Source organism: Oncorhynchus mykiss, chromosome 6 (assembly GCF_057628025.1).
Source record: "Oncorhynchus mykiss isolate SJ-2025 chromosome 6, ASM5762802v1, whole genome shotgun sequence".
Taxonomy (NCBI): domain Eukaryota; kingdom Metazoa; phylum Chordata; class Actinopteri; order Salmoniformes; family Salmonidae; genus Oncorhynchus; species Oncorhynchus mykiss.
Window position 1 is genome coordinate 7,116,719 of NC_143027.1, and position 17,713 is coordinate 7,134,431.

The following is a 17,713-nucleotide window of genomic DNA, read 5'->3' on the forward strand; positions in this document are numbered from 1 at the left end:
ATGACGGCCTAGGAACAGTGTGTTAACTGCCTTGTTCAGGGGCAGAACGACCTTGTCAGCTCGGTGATTCGATCTTGCAACCTTTGGGTTACTAGTCCAATGCTTCCCTGATTAGCCCGGACCCTAATGGTCGACTATCCAGAGCGTGAACAGGGAAAGGTCTAACTACAGGAATAATGGGGATCCCTAAACTAAGGGCTAAAGCCTGCTCCGGCGGCCAAGGTCCTGAATTCCCTCCTCGTCCCCTGTTACCTCTACCCGTCCCCTGCTCCGGATGAGACGGGTAGAGACAACCCCGGTTGCGCTAGTCGAGGCACTGGGGAGACTTCCTGTCTCTCCCAGTGGTCCATAGTCTGGACAACACGATCCATCATGGAACCAAGGTGATATAACATAGCCGAATGTTCCTACACTCGCTCCTCGTCTCCTCCAGGAGATCAGAATGTAGTTAATAGGCACACTTTAATTCTAAAACAGCACATAACAACATAAGCGTTCCAAAGTACGGAACTTAACAGAGGTATAGCGCCTGACAATACTCGCATGACAAGACACAATTACACACAAAGACATGGAGGGGAACAGAGGACTAAAAACATGCAGTGTGATTATGGAATGAAAACCAGGTGTGTATGGAACAAGACAAAACAAATGGACATATGAGAAATGGAGCGAGGATGGCTAGAAAGCCAGGTCAATCGCCGAACGCCGCCCAAACAAGGAGAGGAGTCGACTTTGGCGGAAGTCGTGACACTGAGTCACTCTGACCAGACTGACTGATGTGGTTTCTAGAACCTCTGGACCTCAAGACACCCCCCATCAAACTAATGAGCAGTCATATTGACTACGACATTCTAACAGTGTAATACATTTCATATGTTATCGCAAAAATAATAATTTGGTTGTGTTTATGAAAGCCATGGATAAAATTAGAATACCATTTTTATTTTATTTCAAATAATACAACAGCATTTTCATTAGTTTATGTTCCTGTCGGCTATATATAAAAATTAAACACCACTTAAAACACCACAATCAAGTGTTCAATCAATTGTGTTCATGCCTTTGTTACGACTATGAAACAGAAAGCATTGGTGTTGGAACACAGTATGAGCTTCTTTTTACAACGACAAAATAAATAAAATACCCCAGCCACCAAGACGTGAGGTCAAATGATGAAAACATTGGTAGAACAAACATCATCGCCAAGTAGCCTTGATAAATAGTGAAACTCAGCACAAAACAATAATGCCATTATAATTCATGTAAGTGTCGATATGACAGCAGTCAAAAATAGTCAATTAATATCAGCTTGTGTGTGTCTTCACACAATGGCATCAGTTGGATTTCATTTAGCTGTTATCCCTTGTCCTAACAGTTGACACGATGTCTGTAACTTTCAAGTCCTTGACACCTGTTGACAGATGTTACACGCCTCGGACTGGGATGTGGTCAGCAGATAATAAACCTGAATTAACAGGGTAAAATGATGAGACGGAGAAACGTTACTAGTGTTCAGTAGTAGGAATTCTCCAAGATGTATTAAAATACTGTTCTCTTTTGTTAATCTTTTTGGTTGTCAAAACCAAGTATCCATTACAACTCTATTGTTGCATTACATCTCCACATTTCATATTCCTGTATCAAAAAAATAAAAGGTCTGAGGTTAAAATACTATCACCACACATCTACACATTCACATTATATATAACTCACTGTACTATCAGTGTCAATTTGGGAAAAGCTATACATTACTGGAGGCCTGTGCTAAACGGTGCTACAACCATTATATTATAAACCACTAACATGTAAGCTATCAGACTGAGATAAACTAGCCTAGAGCTAGCTAGCGCTTAGCCAAGCTAAATATGGTTAGCATTAAGCTAAATATGGTTAGCATTAAGCTGTAGAAATATCAACACATTTTATCGTGACATCACATATTTACAAATATTACCTGAACTAAACTGAGTCTTTGATAGAAAATAAAACAAATAGGATCTGAAACGTTGTTGAAAAAAAGTACAGAAAGTTCAGACGCCATCTTGTTCCCTTCTCTTACATGTAAACCATAAGCAACCTAGCCAACCTCCATTACTTACAATGGGGAAAATACCAACCAGTTTATCACTCTGTTAAAACTCCCTTCAATTGCCTTCAAATGTGACCAAACTCATGGACTATGTAGTTAACCATGTTACCTCAATATGCTGAGAGTCATACTGCACTTTTGCACATTACGTAACTTGATTAATAGGGTAAAATGATGAGACAGAGAAACGTTATTAGTTTTCAGTAGTAGGAATTCTCCAAGATTGAAGAAGAAACCTCTAAGACCTCACGATCTCACTAACGCTCCCCATTGACGTCACAGCTCCCCCTAGCAGCAGTAATCATATACATTACTTTAAATGAAAATACCTGGGAGGCCTAGAAAATGATACAAGGGATGGATCCATCAGATAACAAATGAAATGAAACTTAAAGAATATGACCGTACATATTTGTGTGTGGCACATATACACATGGCATATGCTTGGGTGCCACCATGACATCTCTGATCTGCTTGCCTCAGTGGTGGAAAAAGTACTCAATAGTCATACTTGAGTAAAAGTAAAGATACCTTAATAGAAAATGACAAGTAAAAGTGAGAGTCACCCAGTGAAATACTACTTGAGTAAAAGTCTAAAAGTATTTGGTTTTAAATATACTGAAGTATCAAAAGTAAAAGTACAAGTGTTAACCATTTCAAATTCCTTATATTAAGCAAACCAGATGGTACAATTTTATTTTAAAAATGTATTTGCGGATAGCCAGGGGAACACTCCAACACTCAGATATAATTTACAAACGAAGCATTTGTGTTTAGTGAGTCCTCCAGATCAGAGGCAGTAGGGGTGACCAATAATGTTCTCTGTTTAGTGAGTCCTCCAGATCAGAGGCAGTAGGGGTGACCAGGGATGTTCTCTGTTTAGTGAGTCCTCCAGATCAGAGGCAGTAGGGGTAACCAGGGATGTTCTCTGTTTAGTGAGTCCTCCAGATCAGAGGCAGTAGGGGTAACCAGGGATGTTCTCTGTTTAGTGAGTCCTCCAGATCAGATGCAGTAGGGGTGACCAGGGATGTTCTCTGTTTAGTGAGTCCTCCAGATCAGAGGCAGTAGGGGTGACCAGGGATGTTCTCTGTTTAGTGAGTCCTCCAGATCAGAGGCAGTAGGGATGACCAGGGATGTTCTCTGTTTAGTGAGTCCACCAGATCAGAGGCAGTAGGGGTAACCAGGGATGTTCTCTGTTTAGTGAGTCCTCCAGATCAGAGGCAGTAGGGGTGACCAGGGATGTTCTCTGTTTAGTGAGTCCTCCAGATCAGAGGCAGTAGGGGTGACCAGGGATGTTCTCTGTTTAGTGAGTCCTCCAGATCAGAGGCAGTAGGGGTGACCAGGGATGTTCTCTGTTTAGTGAGTCCTCCAGATCAGAGGCAGTAGGGGTGACCAGGGATGTTCTCTTGATAATTGTGTAAATTGGACCATTTTCCTGTCAAAAGTACTTTTTGATGTCAGGGAAAATGTGTGGAGTAAAAAGTACATTATTTTCTTTAGGAATGTAGGGAAGTCAAAGTAAAAGTTGGCAACAATATAACTAGTAAAATACAGTACAGATACCCCCCCAAAAAACAACTTAAAAAGTACTTTAAAGTAGTTGTACTTAAGTACTTTACACCACTGGCTATCTTCAATAAATGAATGCTAGAACATTGGTAGCCAGGATTAGCTGTTTGTATCTAGTCTCTTAATAATTGCATAACGGTGCAAGTTAGACACATGTTGTCTTTTGTTTGCATGTGAGCATGTCTTTTTCTGTCGGTCCTGTCAATGTTGAGTGATCACACATGCCTCAGCACACATAGGAGGTTACTTTGCCTGCTTGTAAATGTGGGCTAAAAGTGGGGATGTTTCATATGATTTCAGATCATCTTAACTCCCCACCACCAATTAACCATTTATTTTATTACAGAAAACCACTGAACCACCACTGCAATATAGACCTACACTAAGAACAAGGTGCTTTCTACAACCTAAAAGGATTATTCCTCTGTCCCCATAGGAGAACCCTTTTTGGTTCCAGGTAGAACCCCTTCTGTGCCGAGGTAGAACACTTTTGAGCTCCATTCCACAGAGGGTTCTACCTGGAACCAAAAATGATGTTCCTTCGGTAACAGCCAAGAACCCTGTTGGAACCCCTTTTTAGAAGAGTGTCCTCAACAAGTTCAACCTGTTAAGTTTACACCATTTCATTCTGTCCTCAAACTGCTGATTGGTATTCAAGATAACATGCAACATAGCACCACCACCGTTGAAGGTTTTCATCAACCTCTTAAATAGCAGTGTTCCAAGATCCTCCACCAGGGGTGACTGTAGTATCCTCAAATGGACAGAAAGGAGACACAAGAAGGCCCCCACACTCATTTTAGATCCCAAGGGATTTTTATTTTCATACTGGATGCTCTCACCCTCATCACTATCTCCTTTGTCATCTTCCATTCATGGCATTTCAACATTAAAACAGAGGGCACATCACACTCATGTCTTTTTTTGGAACTCAAACCACACACACACACACACACACACAATTATAGCATCTTGTTTACATTTCTCACATTGTAGGCGCCCAGCTGAGGCCCTGGATGGACCATATTGCAATGAGATGGGCACAGGGGTATGTACAGTTGATGTCGGGAGTTTACATACACCTTAGCCAAATACATTTAAACAGAGTTTTTCACAATTCCTGACATTTAATCCAAGTAAAGATTCCCTGTCTTAGGTCAGTTAGGATCACCACTTTCTTTTAAGATTGTGAATTGTCAGAATAATAGGACAGATAATTATTTATTTCAGCTTTTATTTATTTCATCACATTCCTAGTGGGTCATAAGTTTACATACACTCAATTAGTATTTAGTAGCATTCCCTTTAAATTGTTTAACTTGTGTCAAACGTTTCGGGTAGCCTTCCACAAGTTTCCCACAATAAATTTGGTGAATTTTAGAACAATTTTTGTTTCATCAGACCAGAGGACATTTCTCCAAAAAGTGATCTTTGTCCACATGTGTAGTTGCAAACCGTAGTCTGGCTTTTCTATGGCGGTTTTGGAGCAGTGGCTTCTTCCTTGCTGAGGGCCTTTCAGGTTATGTCGATATAGGACTCGTTTTACTGTGGATAAAGATATTTCTGTACCTGGTTCCTCCAGCTACTTCACAAGGTCCTTTGCTGTTGTTCTGGGATTGATTTGCACTTTTTGTTTTGCACCAACGTACGTTCATCTCTAGGAGACAGAACACGTCTCCTTCCTGAGCAGTATGACAGCTGCGTGGTCCCATGGTGTTTATACTTGCGTACTATTGTTTGTACAGATGAATGTGGTACCTTCAGGCGTTTGGAACTTGTTCCCAAGGATGAACCAGACTTGTGGAGGTCTACAATTTTTTTTCCTGAGGTCTTGGCTGATTTCTTTCGATTTTCCCATGATGTCAAGCAAAGAGGCACTGAGTTTTAAGGTATGCCTTGAAATACATCCACAGGTACACCTCCAATTGCCTCAAATTATGTCAATTAGCCTATCAGAAGCTTCTAAAGCCATGACATAATTTTCTGGAATTTTCCAAGCTGTTTAAATGCACATTAAACTTAGTTTATGTAAACTTCTGACCCACTGAAATTGTGATACAGTTAATCATAAGTGAAATAATCTGTCGGCACATTTTTTGGGAAAAAATAACTTTAGATGTCCTAAACATCTTGCCAAAACTATAGTTTGTTAACAAGAAATTTGTGGAGTGGTTGAAAAATGTGTTTTAACGACCTAAGTGTATTTAAACTTCCGACTTCAATTGTATGTACAGTCCTTTCTAGTGGGGCGACAAATGAGTTGAACAGGAGAAGAGGATGAGGTTGGTGGTGGAGGAAGAGCAGTGGGGGTGGTGGGTAGAACAGCTGCAGTGACGTTGATTGGTTGATCTGGCTCATCACTTGTTGACTAAAAGAAAGAAAGATTTAGACATTTGTTGGACATTGCCATAGTTCAACAGCTGAAAAGCCTTCATTAACATACTCCCAGAGATAGAAAGACATCCAGTATTCACTGAATGAAGGAGCCTATTTACAATTTCATTGAATTTCATGAATTTCATTCATCAATTAAATAAATGATACTATAGTACATTCAATGACGTTATTATTGTAGACTATAGGCTACTCCTGTATCTACCTTCTACAATACCGTCATCATTGAATGAAGCAGCATACCTATCCACATTTATTATGGTAGGTGTGGTGATTGCTGGGATGGTAGATGTAATGATTGTAGGGATGGTAGGTGTAATGATGGTAGGTGTGATAGGTGTGGTGATGGTAGGTGTGGTGATGGAGGATGTGATGATGGTAGGTGTGGTAGGTGGGTGATTGCAGGTGTGGTGATGGTAGGTGTGGTGAAGGTTTGTATGACGGTGGTGGTAGTTATCGTAGGTGTGGTGATAGTAGGTGTGTGGATGGTAGGTATGGTGGGTGTGGGGATGGTAGGTGTGGTGATAGTAGGTGAGATGGTAGGTGTGGTGATGGTAGGTGAGATGGTAGGTGTAATGGTAAGTGGAGTGGTTGTAGGTGTGGTGATGGTAGGTGTGGTGATGTTAGGTGTGATGATGGTAGGTGTGGTGACGGTAGGTGTTGTGATGGTAGGTGTGGTTATGGTAGATGTGATGATGGTAGGTGTGGTGATGGTCGGTGTGGTGATGTTAGGTGTGGTGACGGTAGGTATGGTAGGTGTGGTGATGGTAAGTGAAGTGATGGTAGGTGTGGTTATGGTAGATGTGATGATGGTAGGTGTGGTGATGGTAGGTGTTGTGATGGTAGGTGTGGTTATGGTAGATGTGATGATGGTAGGTGTGGTGAAGTAATTATGGTATGGTTTTTGTGGTGATGGTAGGTGTGATAGGTGTTTTGATGGTAGGTGTATGGATGGTAGGTATGGTGGGTGTGGTGATGGTAGGTGTATGGATGGTAGGTGTATTGGTAAGTATGGTGATGGTAGGTGTGATAGTTGTGGTAGGTAGTTGTGGTAGGTAGGTAGGTAGGTTTGATGGGTGTGGTGATGGTACATGAGGTAGCTGTGGTTATGGTAGGTGTGGTGATAGTAGGTGTGATAGGTGTGGTGATGGATGGTTTGGTGAAGGTAGGTATGGTAGGTGTGTTAGGTTTTGTGATGTAGGTGTGAGAGAAGTGGTGATGGTAGGTAAGTTTGGTAGGTTTGGTGATGATAGATATGGTAGGTATGGTGATTATAGGTGTGGTAGTTTGGGTAGGTAGTTGTGGTAGGTTTGGTAGGTGTGGTAAGTTTGATGATAGTAGATGTGATAGTTGTGGTGTTGGTGGATTGTAGGTGTGTTGATGGTGGGTAGGATAGTTGTGGTAGGTCGATGTGGTAGTTGTGGTAGGTAGGTTTGGTGGTTGTGTTTGGTAGGTGGGGTAGTTGTGGTACATATGTGTGGTGGTTGTGCTAGGTAGGTTCGGTGGTGGTAGTTATCGTAGGTGTGGTGATAGTAGGTGTGTGGATGGTAGGTATGGTGGGTGTGGGGATGGTAGGTGTGGTGATAGTAGGTGAGATGGTAGGTGTGGTGATGGTAGGTGAGATGGTAGGTGTAATGGTAAGTGGAGTGGTTGTAGGTGTGGTGATGGTAGGTGTGACGGTAGGTATGGTAGGTGTGATTATGGTAGATGTGGTGATGGTAGGTGTGGTGATGGTAAGTGTAGTGATGGTAGGTGTGGTTACGGTAGGTGTGGTTATGGTAGATGTGATGATGGTAGGTGTGGTGACGGTAGGTGTTGTGATGGTAGGTGTGGTTATGGTAGATGTGATGATGGTAGGTGTGGTGATGGTAGGTGTGATTATGGTAGATGTGGTGATGGTAGGTGTGGCGATGGTAAGTGTAGTGATGGTAGGTGTGGTTATGGTAGATGTGATGATGGTAGGTGTGGTGATGGTAGGTGTGGTTATGGTAGATGTGATGATGGTAGGTGTAGTGAAGTAATTATGGTATGGTTTTTGTGGTGATGGTATGTATGATGGTAGGTGTAGTGATTGTAGGTGTGATAGGTGTGGTGATGGTAGGTGTATGGATGGTAGGTATGGTGGGTGTGGTGATGGTAGGTGTAATGGTAAGTATGGTGATGGTAGGTGTGATAGTTGTGGTAGGTAGATAGGTAGGTAGGTTTGGTGGGTGTGGTGATGGTAGATGAGGTAGCTGTGGTTATGGTAGGTGTGTTGATGGTAGGTGTGGTGATGGATGGTTTGGTGAAGGTAGGTATGGTAGGTGTGTTAGGTTTTGTGATGTAGGTGTGAGAGAAGTGATGGTAGGTAAGTTTGGTAGGTTTGGTGATGATAGATATGGTAGGTATGGTGATTATAGGTGTGGTAGTTTGGGTAGGTAGTTGTGGTAGGTTTGGTAGGTGTGGTAAGTTTGATGATAGTAGATGTGATAGTTGTGGTGTTGGTGGATTGTAGGTGTGTTGATGGTGGGTAGGATAGTTGTGGTAGGTCGATGTGGTAGTTGTGGTAGGTAGGTTTGCTAGTTGTGTTTGGTAGGTAGGGTAGTTGTGGTACATATGTGTGGTGGTTGTGCTAGGTAGGTTTGGTGATGGTAGGTTTTGTAGTTGTGGTGATGATAGGTGTGGTAGTTGTGGTACATAGGCATGGTTGTTGTGGTAGTTGGGATAAGTAGGTGTGGTAGTTGTGGTGATTAGGCTTGGGCAGTATCCAGATTTTCATATTGTCATACCATCCTTCTCTCATACCGGGATTTACAGTATTACCGGCATAGCACATGAGGGGGTGCTAAAAACACAAGAAAAACCTATTGCCCTCGATTTCCTGAATGCTAGCAAATTAGCACAAACTGATAGCAAATTCACATAGACGCTGTTAGCTAAATGCTAACAACTGAAAACAAACAAACTAATTGCAAAGCAGTGGAGGCTGCTGAGGGGAAGACAGCTCATAATAATGTCTGGAATGAAGTCAATTGAGTGGTATCAAACACATGGAAACCACATCTTTAATGTGGTTGATACCACTCCATTGACTCCATTCCAACCATTATTATGAGCCGTCGTCTCCTCAGCAGCTTCCACTGTTGCAAAGAAAGGCAAATCCAGCTCATAAAGTGATGTAAGGGATAATCAACGAGGGACTATGAGTTCTATGGTAAATAATGAACACTGTGGAACTGACCTTCCATGGACTTGCATTATTTTCCAGAGAACCATAAAGCCCTGAGTTGATTATCCCTTTTATACCATGGCTATAATTTAACACATTTGCCGGCAGAAATGTGTTCAACATCCATTGAAGTAGCTAGCAAGTTTACTAGATAGCTACAGTAGTTGCCTTGGTAACAAACCAACATACTTGCTAGTTTAGAGAACCAAACCATCAGTCCTAGATTGCTATTATGAAATGATCAAAAGTCCAAACGTGATTCATTAAAAAAATATAAAGTAAAAAAAAAAATACAGAAAGTAATTGACGTTTATTAGTGGGATGAGGTTCCTGAACCAATGATAGCCAGCAGCATACCACCCTGCATACCACTGCTGGCTTGCTTCTGAAGTTAAGCAGGGTTGGTCTAGGTTAGTCCCTGGATGGGAGACCAGATGCTGTTGGAAGTGGTGTTGGAGGGCCAGTAGGAGGCACTCTTTCCTAAAAGAGTAAAAAAATATCCCAATACGCCAGGGCAGTGATTGGGGACACTGCCCTGTGTAGGGTGTTGTCTTTTGGCTGGGATGTTAAACAGGTGTCCTGACTCTCTGAGGTCATTAAAGATCCCATGACACTGATCGTAAGAGTAAAGGTGTTAACCCCGGTGTCCTGGCTAAATTCCCAATCTGGCCCTCAAACCATCTCAGTCACTTAATAATCCCCAGTTTACAATTAGCATTCATTCATCCCCTCCTCTCCCCTGTAACTATTCCCCAGGTCATTACTGCAAATGAGAACGTGTTCTCAGTCAATTTACCTGGTAAAATAACGGATATGTTATAGACGTTTTAAGAAAGTATTTTTAATATAAAGTCAATTTAAGTTGGTAGAATATCACCAAAGTCAAAAAATACAAAAGTTATTGCTATTGATTGGAGGCATGAGGTCCCTGAACCAATAACAGTTGGTTGTATTCATGAAAGTTATATGGAGGGGAAGATATTGATGTTTTTATTGTAAAGTGATTTATTTTACATTTTGTAGATTTTACAGAAGTAAAAATAATGTAACTAATTGCATTCGAGAAAAGAGGTCTCTTTACAGTTTCAAATTTGTTTGAGATCTCTGTCATGTAGTTGAGAAGGTTTTGATATTTTTCATTTAGAGGCAATTGTATGCGATGCAGTTTTAAGACGGTCCCTTAACCCTCTGAGCAGAGGATGGCACATTTTTAGCTACATTTCGCCTCCAAAAAGTGACTATGACACCGAATGGTAAAAACAAGGGGTTTAACTTATTCACTATCATCAGCTGATTTAGAATATTAGATTAATATATTTTTTATTTATTTGAGGTATTATTGAAGAGCAAAGTCTGAATCTTTAATATAAAGCTAACTTCACCTCTGTAAAACAATGTATGATTGAATCAACCAATTTTGATTCACCAATAAAAACGGTGAACTAATCTTTTAATAATAACACCACAACCCTGTTACCTATAGATAGACAGTCTAGAAATGTTTAAACTATTTACATGTGTTTGGTAAGCTTGCATTCCATTCCCCCTGTCACATGGGGATCTATGGTTGATTCTAGATGAAATAGTCAACTCTGTTACAGTCAACCCTGTCACTTTATTTGGCACTTAATAGGCACTTACTATAGTATGTATTTGTTACTTTGAGATGGAAAACATGTTTTATGTTAAGTTGAACATGTGCTCTTTATGACAGAATGTTAGAATTAGGTGAATTATAAAGTTACACTCCCCAAAAGGTACTCAATTGGTGGAATGACCTGACTACTGAACTGGAGGTGGGAGAGCTAACGATGCTTCTACTGTTGCTCTCTCCTCAGATTCTTAGAGACGCTATTTCAATCTGATATTTCTCCTATGGTCTAAAATAGATGTGTATAGAGGACTCCTCTCTAATATAACATGTCACACATTGTATCAAACTGATGGAATGTTAGGTGTCTCATTGAAAGTCTAACATCTACCATGACTACTGGATGTTTCAATTCTAATAAATAACAAAACAATCCACACCGTAACAACAATATTGCTTTTTTAATAAATGCTTTTATTAAAGAGTAAAACTTTGCAAACAAAAATTACATCATCAAACATCACTGGCCTGACTTGAGCAGCTCTGCCCGGGGATGGAGCCAGCAACTTAGCTGCTACCGGTCCGGTCCAGGCTACCTGCAGACCTCATCCCAGACCTCCTTTTCAGCACCTCCCCTTAACAGGAGAGGTGGTGGAAATGATCAGAGTTGCATTCAACTTGAATAAAGATGAGAAACTCTGGTCTGTGGAGCCACTGGTCTGAGGGGAGGACTTCTGTTGAAACCATTTCCATTTTTGGGATATTTTCTAGGACTGTAGAGGTGGTAAGCAGAGATGAATTTAACTAGGATACAGATGAGAGTCTCTGTTCTTGGGAGGAGGGTCACTGACCTTCGATGGTTTGTTGTCTGATAAAGAGGATACTTGCTGGCTTGAGGAGACTATAATGTTTTGAGGAGGAAATGTGGCTCGATGACTTAAAGAGGAGAAGGAATTATTGGGCGACACTTTTAATTACCAACGTAACCTCAGTGGAACTGTGGCTTCATCGAGTTCCAGCTCTAGGCAGACAGCACGTCAGGAAGGCTGTAAGACATCACAGAGACAGGTAAGTATCTATATATTTACATGTGTGATGCATGTACACTAAACCCTCACATTTGGATAATGTCACTTTTTAAAGTGATGACATGTATATTAACAATGTAAAACATGAATAGATGTTTAAACATTCTTTACCCAATCCTTATTTTCTTCCAGATGCTTGGCTTTTTCTTGTTCTTGGAGATTGGCTCTGATGTTTCAACCTCTTCTGGAGCTTCTAGCTGCTGGCAGTCTGGCCCCCCAATCTCCTCTTTTTTCTTTACCTCTAAAATCTTCTCTCTCTCTCTGATTAAAGCTAAATGGCCTTCAATGGCTCTCTTTCTCTGCTCCTCTCTCTCTTCCTCTCTCTGCCTCTCCTCCTCTCTTAGTCTCAACATTTCTTTCTGTCTAGCAATTTCAATCTCTCGTTTTTTATCCTGCTCCTCTTGTTGTCTTGCCCTCTCCTGTTTTCTTTCCATCTCCAGCCGTCTTTCCTCCTTCTCCCTCCTGATTTGTTGTCCTCTTTCTATGTGTTCTCGCTCCCCCTTCAACACTTCTAACCTCCTCTCTTTACGCCTATTGAAGACTTCCCGTGCTTTTGCTTTAACATTAACTACTACATGTTTCTTCATGCTTACTTCCTTTCCTCTCTCTTCTCTTTCCCTGTACTCTTCCTCTGCTTCCTTAATCACTTCCTGCTTTTCTTCCATCTCTCTCTCCTGTTCTATCTCCAGTTCATTCTGTCCCTCAATTTCCCCCAAAAAAAATTTCTGCCCCTCCTTTCTTCTTCCTGCTTCCTCCCTTTCTCTCATAATCATCTTTTCTTTCTCCATCTCTTTCTGTTGCTGATCTTTTAAATCCATCTCTCTCTGATTGTCATTGTCTTTCTCCCTTTCTTTCTCCTTCTCCTTTTGTTTCTGTCTCTCCTCATGTTGTTGTCGTCTGTGTATCTCTTCTATCTCTCTCTGTCTCTTGTTCTCCCTCTCTCTTCCCTCCTTCTCCATGTCAATTTGCTTCTGTTTCCATATATTTTCTTCTTCTTGATCTCTCTCAAACATTATCTTTCTCTCCTCTTGTTGTTGTCGTCTTTCTTTCTCTCCCATCTCTCTCTGTCTCTCTTTCTCTTCGATCGCTCTCTGTCTCTCTTCTTCTCTTTCTTCCTCTTCCATCTCTATTTGCTTCTGTTTACATCTTTCTTCTTCATACTCTCTTTCAATCTCTCTCTGTCTCTCTTTCTCCCTCTCTCGTTCTTCCTCTTCCATCTCTTTTTGCTTCTGTTCAAATAGTTCTTCTTCATTCTCTCTTTCAATCTCTCTCTGTCTCTCTTCTCTTTCTTTCTCTTCCATCTCTATTTGCTTCTGTTTACATCTTTCTTCTTCGTGCTCTCTTTCAATCTCTCTCTGTATCTCTTCTTCTCTTTCGATATGTTTTTGTCTCTTTTCCATTATCTTTCTTTTGATCTCTCTCTGTCTCTCTTTCTCCCTCTCTCGTTCTTCCTCTTCCATCTCTATTTGCTTCTGTTTACATCTTTCTTCTTCGTGCTCTCTTTCAATCTCTCTCTGTCTCTCTTCTCTTTCTTTCTCTTCTATCTCTATTTGCTTCTGTTTACATCTTTCTTCTTTGTGCTCTCTTTCAATCTCTTTCTGTCTTTCTTCTTCTCTTTCGATATGTTTTTGTCTCTTTTCCATTATCTTTCTTTTGATCTCTCTCTGTCTCTCTTTCTCCCTCTCTCTTTCTTCCTCTTCCATCTCTATTTGCTTCTGTTTACATCTTTCTTCTTCAATCTCTCTTTCAATCTCTCTCTGTCTCTCTTCTTCTCTTTCCATAATTTTCTGTCTCTTCTCCATTCTCTTCCTTTTTATCTGTCTCTGTCTCTCTTTCTCCCTTTCTCGTTCTTCCTCTTCCATCTCTATGTGCTTCTGTTTGCGTCTCTCCTCTTCTTCTTCTCTCTCTAGCTCCTTCTTCTCATCTTCTTCTTGTCTCTGTTTTGGTATTTTCTCCATTCTCTTTCTTTCTACCTCTTTCTGTTTGTTGTGCTCACCCTCCATCTTCTCCTCCATGTCCATTTGGTTCTGTTTCCATTTATATTTGTCTGTTTCCATATTTTCTAATTCTATCTGCTGTTCCTTGATTTTCTTGAAGACTTCCTCCAATTCAGACGTCTTTTTGTCATTGATGAGGGCTGTCTCCATCTCCATCTCTCTCTCCACTCTATTTTTCATCTCCTCTTCACTTCGTCTCCAATCATTTTCTCTCTCTCTGTCTCTATCAAATGGTCTCTCTGGTTCAGTCTCGTCTTTCAATCTAATCTCTTCTTTCATTCTCACAACCTCTCTGTCTAACACTAGTACATTTTGGTTAACCTGTTTCACTCTCTCATTCTGTCTTCTAAACGCTTCTTTCGCTCTTTCAAATTTGATTTTGTATTGAATCTCTTTTGTTGTCATATCTTCTTTCAGTCTCTCAACCTCTCTCTCTAACTCTTTTACCTTTTCGTTGACCAGTTTGACTTTCTCATTCTCTGCAATACGCATGTCTCTTTCTCTTTCAAATATGATTTCCTTCTCAATCTCTTTCAATCTCTCAATCTCTCGTTCTAACGCTTTTATCGTTTCTTCTGCCTGTTCCACTTTCTTCTTAATTTCTTGTCTTTCCAATTCTGCTTTTCTCTTCCTTTCCATCTCCCTTTCTCTCTCTTTTTCCCTCTCTCTTTCCCTCTCTCTTCCTGTTTCAATAGGTTTGTTGTTCCAGGCCAGTCTTGGTCGCTGATCCTCCATGACTTTCTGCCATAGCCTCAATCTCTCAATCTCTTGCTTCATTTTAAAAGGTAAAATTTGTGATAATCTATTACCAAGACATACTTTCAAAGGATTTGCAGAGAACGATACACAGAAATACAACCTAGAGCTAGGTAATTGAATCAAACACTGGACAACATCAATAGCAGGGTCATGTTGATCAATTCATCTGGATAATTCATTGTCAATTAATGTATTATCATGGTTTGAAAAAATTATGAGACATTTTATGGAATCAATTATGTCCAAAATGTGTACAAATACAAACACACAACCTTCTTGCCCATTCAGTTAGGGGTTTGAGAAATTCCTGTTACAATTTGTGTGATGTTACAACAATGTTGCCTCTGATGTTTATGCTTGTAGAAATTACTCCTACAGATGATGCTTCACTAATGCAACTATTTACAACCTGCACAGATACAGTTATCAACAACAACAACAGTAATGACGTTAATAAGGAAGTGGATATTCAACCGGCAGAAGAAAGGCATAGGGGTTGAGATAAATGAAGGTTAGGTTCAGGACCTAGGGTTGGGTTAAGGTAAAGGTTAGGTATAGTTTCAGTGAGGTTAAGGTAAGGGTTAAAGGAAAGGAATAAAAGTTAACATTAGGTTAGCGTACCGCTGTCTGCCACTATTCATTTTCAGCTCGGTAAATATACACTGCCTTTTAATAATAACAATGACATGTCTTACGTGGGCCAGTTGTAGGTCCACCATCAGTAAATCCAGCAGTTGTTTTAGTCTGTGGATCTCCTGCAGTTTTCTCTGGTGCTCCATTGCTTCTGTGGCTCTCTCTGCTTCCCTCTGTCTCTCTGCTTCCCTCTGTCTCTCTGCTTCTCTCTGTCTCTCTGCCTCCCTCTGTCTCTCTGCTTCCTTCTGTCTCTCTGCCTCCCTCTGTCTCTCTGCTTCTCTCTGTCTCTCTGCTTCTCTCTGTCTCTCTGCTTCTCTCTGTCTTTCTGAATCTCTCTGGCTCTCTGCCTCCCTCTGACTCTCTGCCTCCCTCTGTCTCTCTGCCTCCCTCAGTCTCAGGATCTCAGCCTTCCACTCTTTCATGATACCCCTTTCTACTCTTCTTCTCCTCCTTTCATCTTTTAAAAGAGCTCGGAGATGGTCTGTCTCAGACTGTAATTGTTCAATGATCTTGTCCTTCTCCGTTTCACCATTCCTCTTCTTCTTTTCCTCCTCCCAGAGGCACACTTGAAGTCTGCCCATCTCCTTCTTCTGATTTCGGATCGTTCGATCCTTCCCCATCAACTCAAGCATGTGGGCTTCCTTCTCTGTACAGGTCTTCTTCTCTTCTCTCGGGAAGTAAACCTCCATCTCTGCCTGCTTGTAGCTGGGAGCAAAGGAATGTCAACAAATTATTTAGGAAGTGAACTCAGACAATTTACTACAATATTAAAATAATAATTTAACTTCTGCTCAATTAATAATACTTTAATACTTTAATAATAATCAATTAATACTTTAATAACACAAATCACACAACTGTGACTTACAGTACGTGAATGTGATGAGTTGACTGTCCATGATGGCCAGAGGTGGGTAATGTGTCACTCTGGTCCAGGGCGTTACGTACAGCTTGCAGACACTGAGCCTTCCTTCAGCAAGCCGCACATAATGCCCTGGACCAGAGCTAGGTTATGTGATGAATGACTTACAGACTGTTCCACATGATAGGAGGGGGTAAGAAGACAGTCCCAGTAGGAGACGGAGATCGTCCAGAAGAAGAAGAGGTGTCCATCTCCTCAGAGCCTGCAGGAAAGGTCTACACGTTTTATTTCTGGAAAATAAAGAGATGCCTTCATTCAGCAACATTGTGTGTTTCTATGTTTCTGTCACTAGATGATGCCATTGTACACAACATTTACTCACCAGGTCAGTGAATTCAGAAACAGTCTTCAGAGTTGAGTCCTCAAGCTCTAGCCTACAACCCATCATGCATCAGCACAACTAATATAATAATACCTCATCACAACTTCATAATCACAGTACACCTGGATTGTGTTCACAAAGTGTTTCAGGGTAGGAGTGCTGATCTAGGATCAGGTCGCCTCCTGTCCATCAAAACGTATTCAGTTTAATTTAAAAGACCAAACTGATTATTGATCAGCACTCCTTCTATGAGACTTTGTGAATATGAGCCTTTGTGAAAGAACCTTTCTGGCATATGCTGCCTAGACAGTACACAGACAATTCAGATAGTCCGACAGACAGAAGAGTAGATACAGATGGAGTGATTGATAGCAACAGAAATAACGAAGCGGATGGTTAATGTATTGTAAACTTTTGTAAATATTTGACTCACCTCAAATCACACGTGTCAAACCTCAGTTTTAGTGTTGAACCGAATAATATCCTCGGCATTAACTTTCTCTGGTCTGGAGCTGTATTGTTGCGTCATTTGGAACGCTTGAGCGTCATAATCCGTTCACCGCGCCTGCTTGATTGACAGCTAGGGGTTCTCCTGCGCATCAGTGTCCAAAAGTCGATAATGTTTAGCTACTCATAATTGATAAAGTCATTAATAACTATTTTCACTTGACTTTTATTTCGTGTATTTTTGCCTAAGGTTATTTGGAATTCTATGTTGTGTGATTTGTCTTTGTATGGGCCTAAAGTTCAATGAAATACAAACAGCAACCATAGCCTACAAACATTTCCCACACAAATACAAATGTGGGTGTTTAGTGAGAACACAAAATAATAACATTACAGCCATAACTGTACAAACAAACAGACACTCACAACTCTCACCCCACTATGTATTATTTCTGCAGTGAGGATTTAGATAATGGTGTTGTAATTTATCTACAGAAAAACGTTGTTCTGATCTCAACAAGCAGTAGTAGCAGTTTGCAAATCATAGAGCCAGATGAATGGCTCTTTCACCGATGCAATTCGGTTCCCGAGGTTCAACAAAAAGATCCGTTCAAAAAGAGCCGTTCGTTCGTGAACGACACATCACCACACTGTAGTTCTCCACCATTTCGTATCGTGAGCTGGAGGAGCG

The 17,713-nt window shown here is 40.9% G+C and overlaps 2 protein-coding genes across 2 annotated transcripts; both read right to left on the minus strand.

Moving 5' to 3' along the window:
• Positions 1–11,966: 11,966 nt before the first annotated feature.
• On the minus strand, positions 11,967–14,675 carry LOC149982746 (uncharacterized). Its single transcript, XM_090236917.1, has 2 exons — positions 13,732–14,675; positions 11,967–13,023 (listed from the first exon to the last, which is right to left on the minus strand). The coding sequence occupies exons 1-2, from the start codon at positions 14,672–14,674 to the stop codon at positions 12,050–12,052; spliced, it is 1,917 nt and encodes a 638-aa protein (XP_090093043.1). The 5' UTR covers position 14,675; the 3' UTR covers positions 11,967–12,049.
• A 250-nt stretch (positions 14,676–14,925) lies between these two features.
• On the minus strand, positions 14,926–16,444 carry LOC149982747 (uncharacterized). Its single transcript, XM_090236914.1, has 2 exons — positions 16,362–16,444; positions 14,926–16,036 (listed from the first exon to the last, which is right to left on the minus strand). Exons 1-2 carry the CDS (start codon positions 16,442–16,444, stop codon positions 15,280–15,282), a joined length of 840 nt encoding a protein of 279 aa, XP_090093040.1. The 3' UTR covers positions 14,926–15,279.
• Positions 16,445–17,713: the final 1,269 nt, after the last annotated feature.

Coding starts and splice junctions, on each gene's coding strand:
- LOC149982747 (XM_090236914.1), bottom strand. CDS start 16,444: ATGGACACCTCTTCTTCTTCTGGACGATCTCCGTCTCCTACTGGGACT. Junction 16,037..16,361: donor CCTATCATGTGGAACAGTCT/GTAAGTCATTCA, acceptor CTTTGCTCCCAG/CTACAAGCAGGCAGAGATGG.
- LOC149982746 (XM_090236917.1), bottom strand. CDS start 14,674: ATGGAGGATCAGCGACCAAGACTGGCCTGGAACAACAAACCTATTGAA. Junction 13,024..13,731: donor GAAGAGAATGGAGAAGAGAC/AGAAAATTATGG, acceptor AGAGAGCGATCG/AAGAGAAAGAGAGACAGAGA.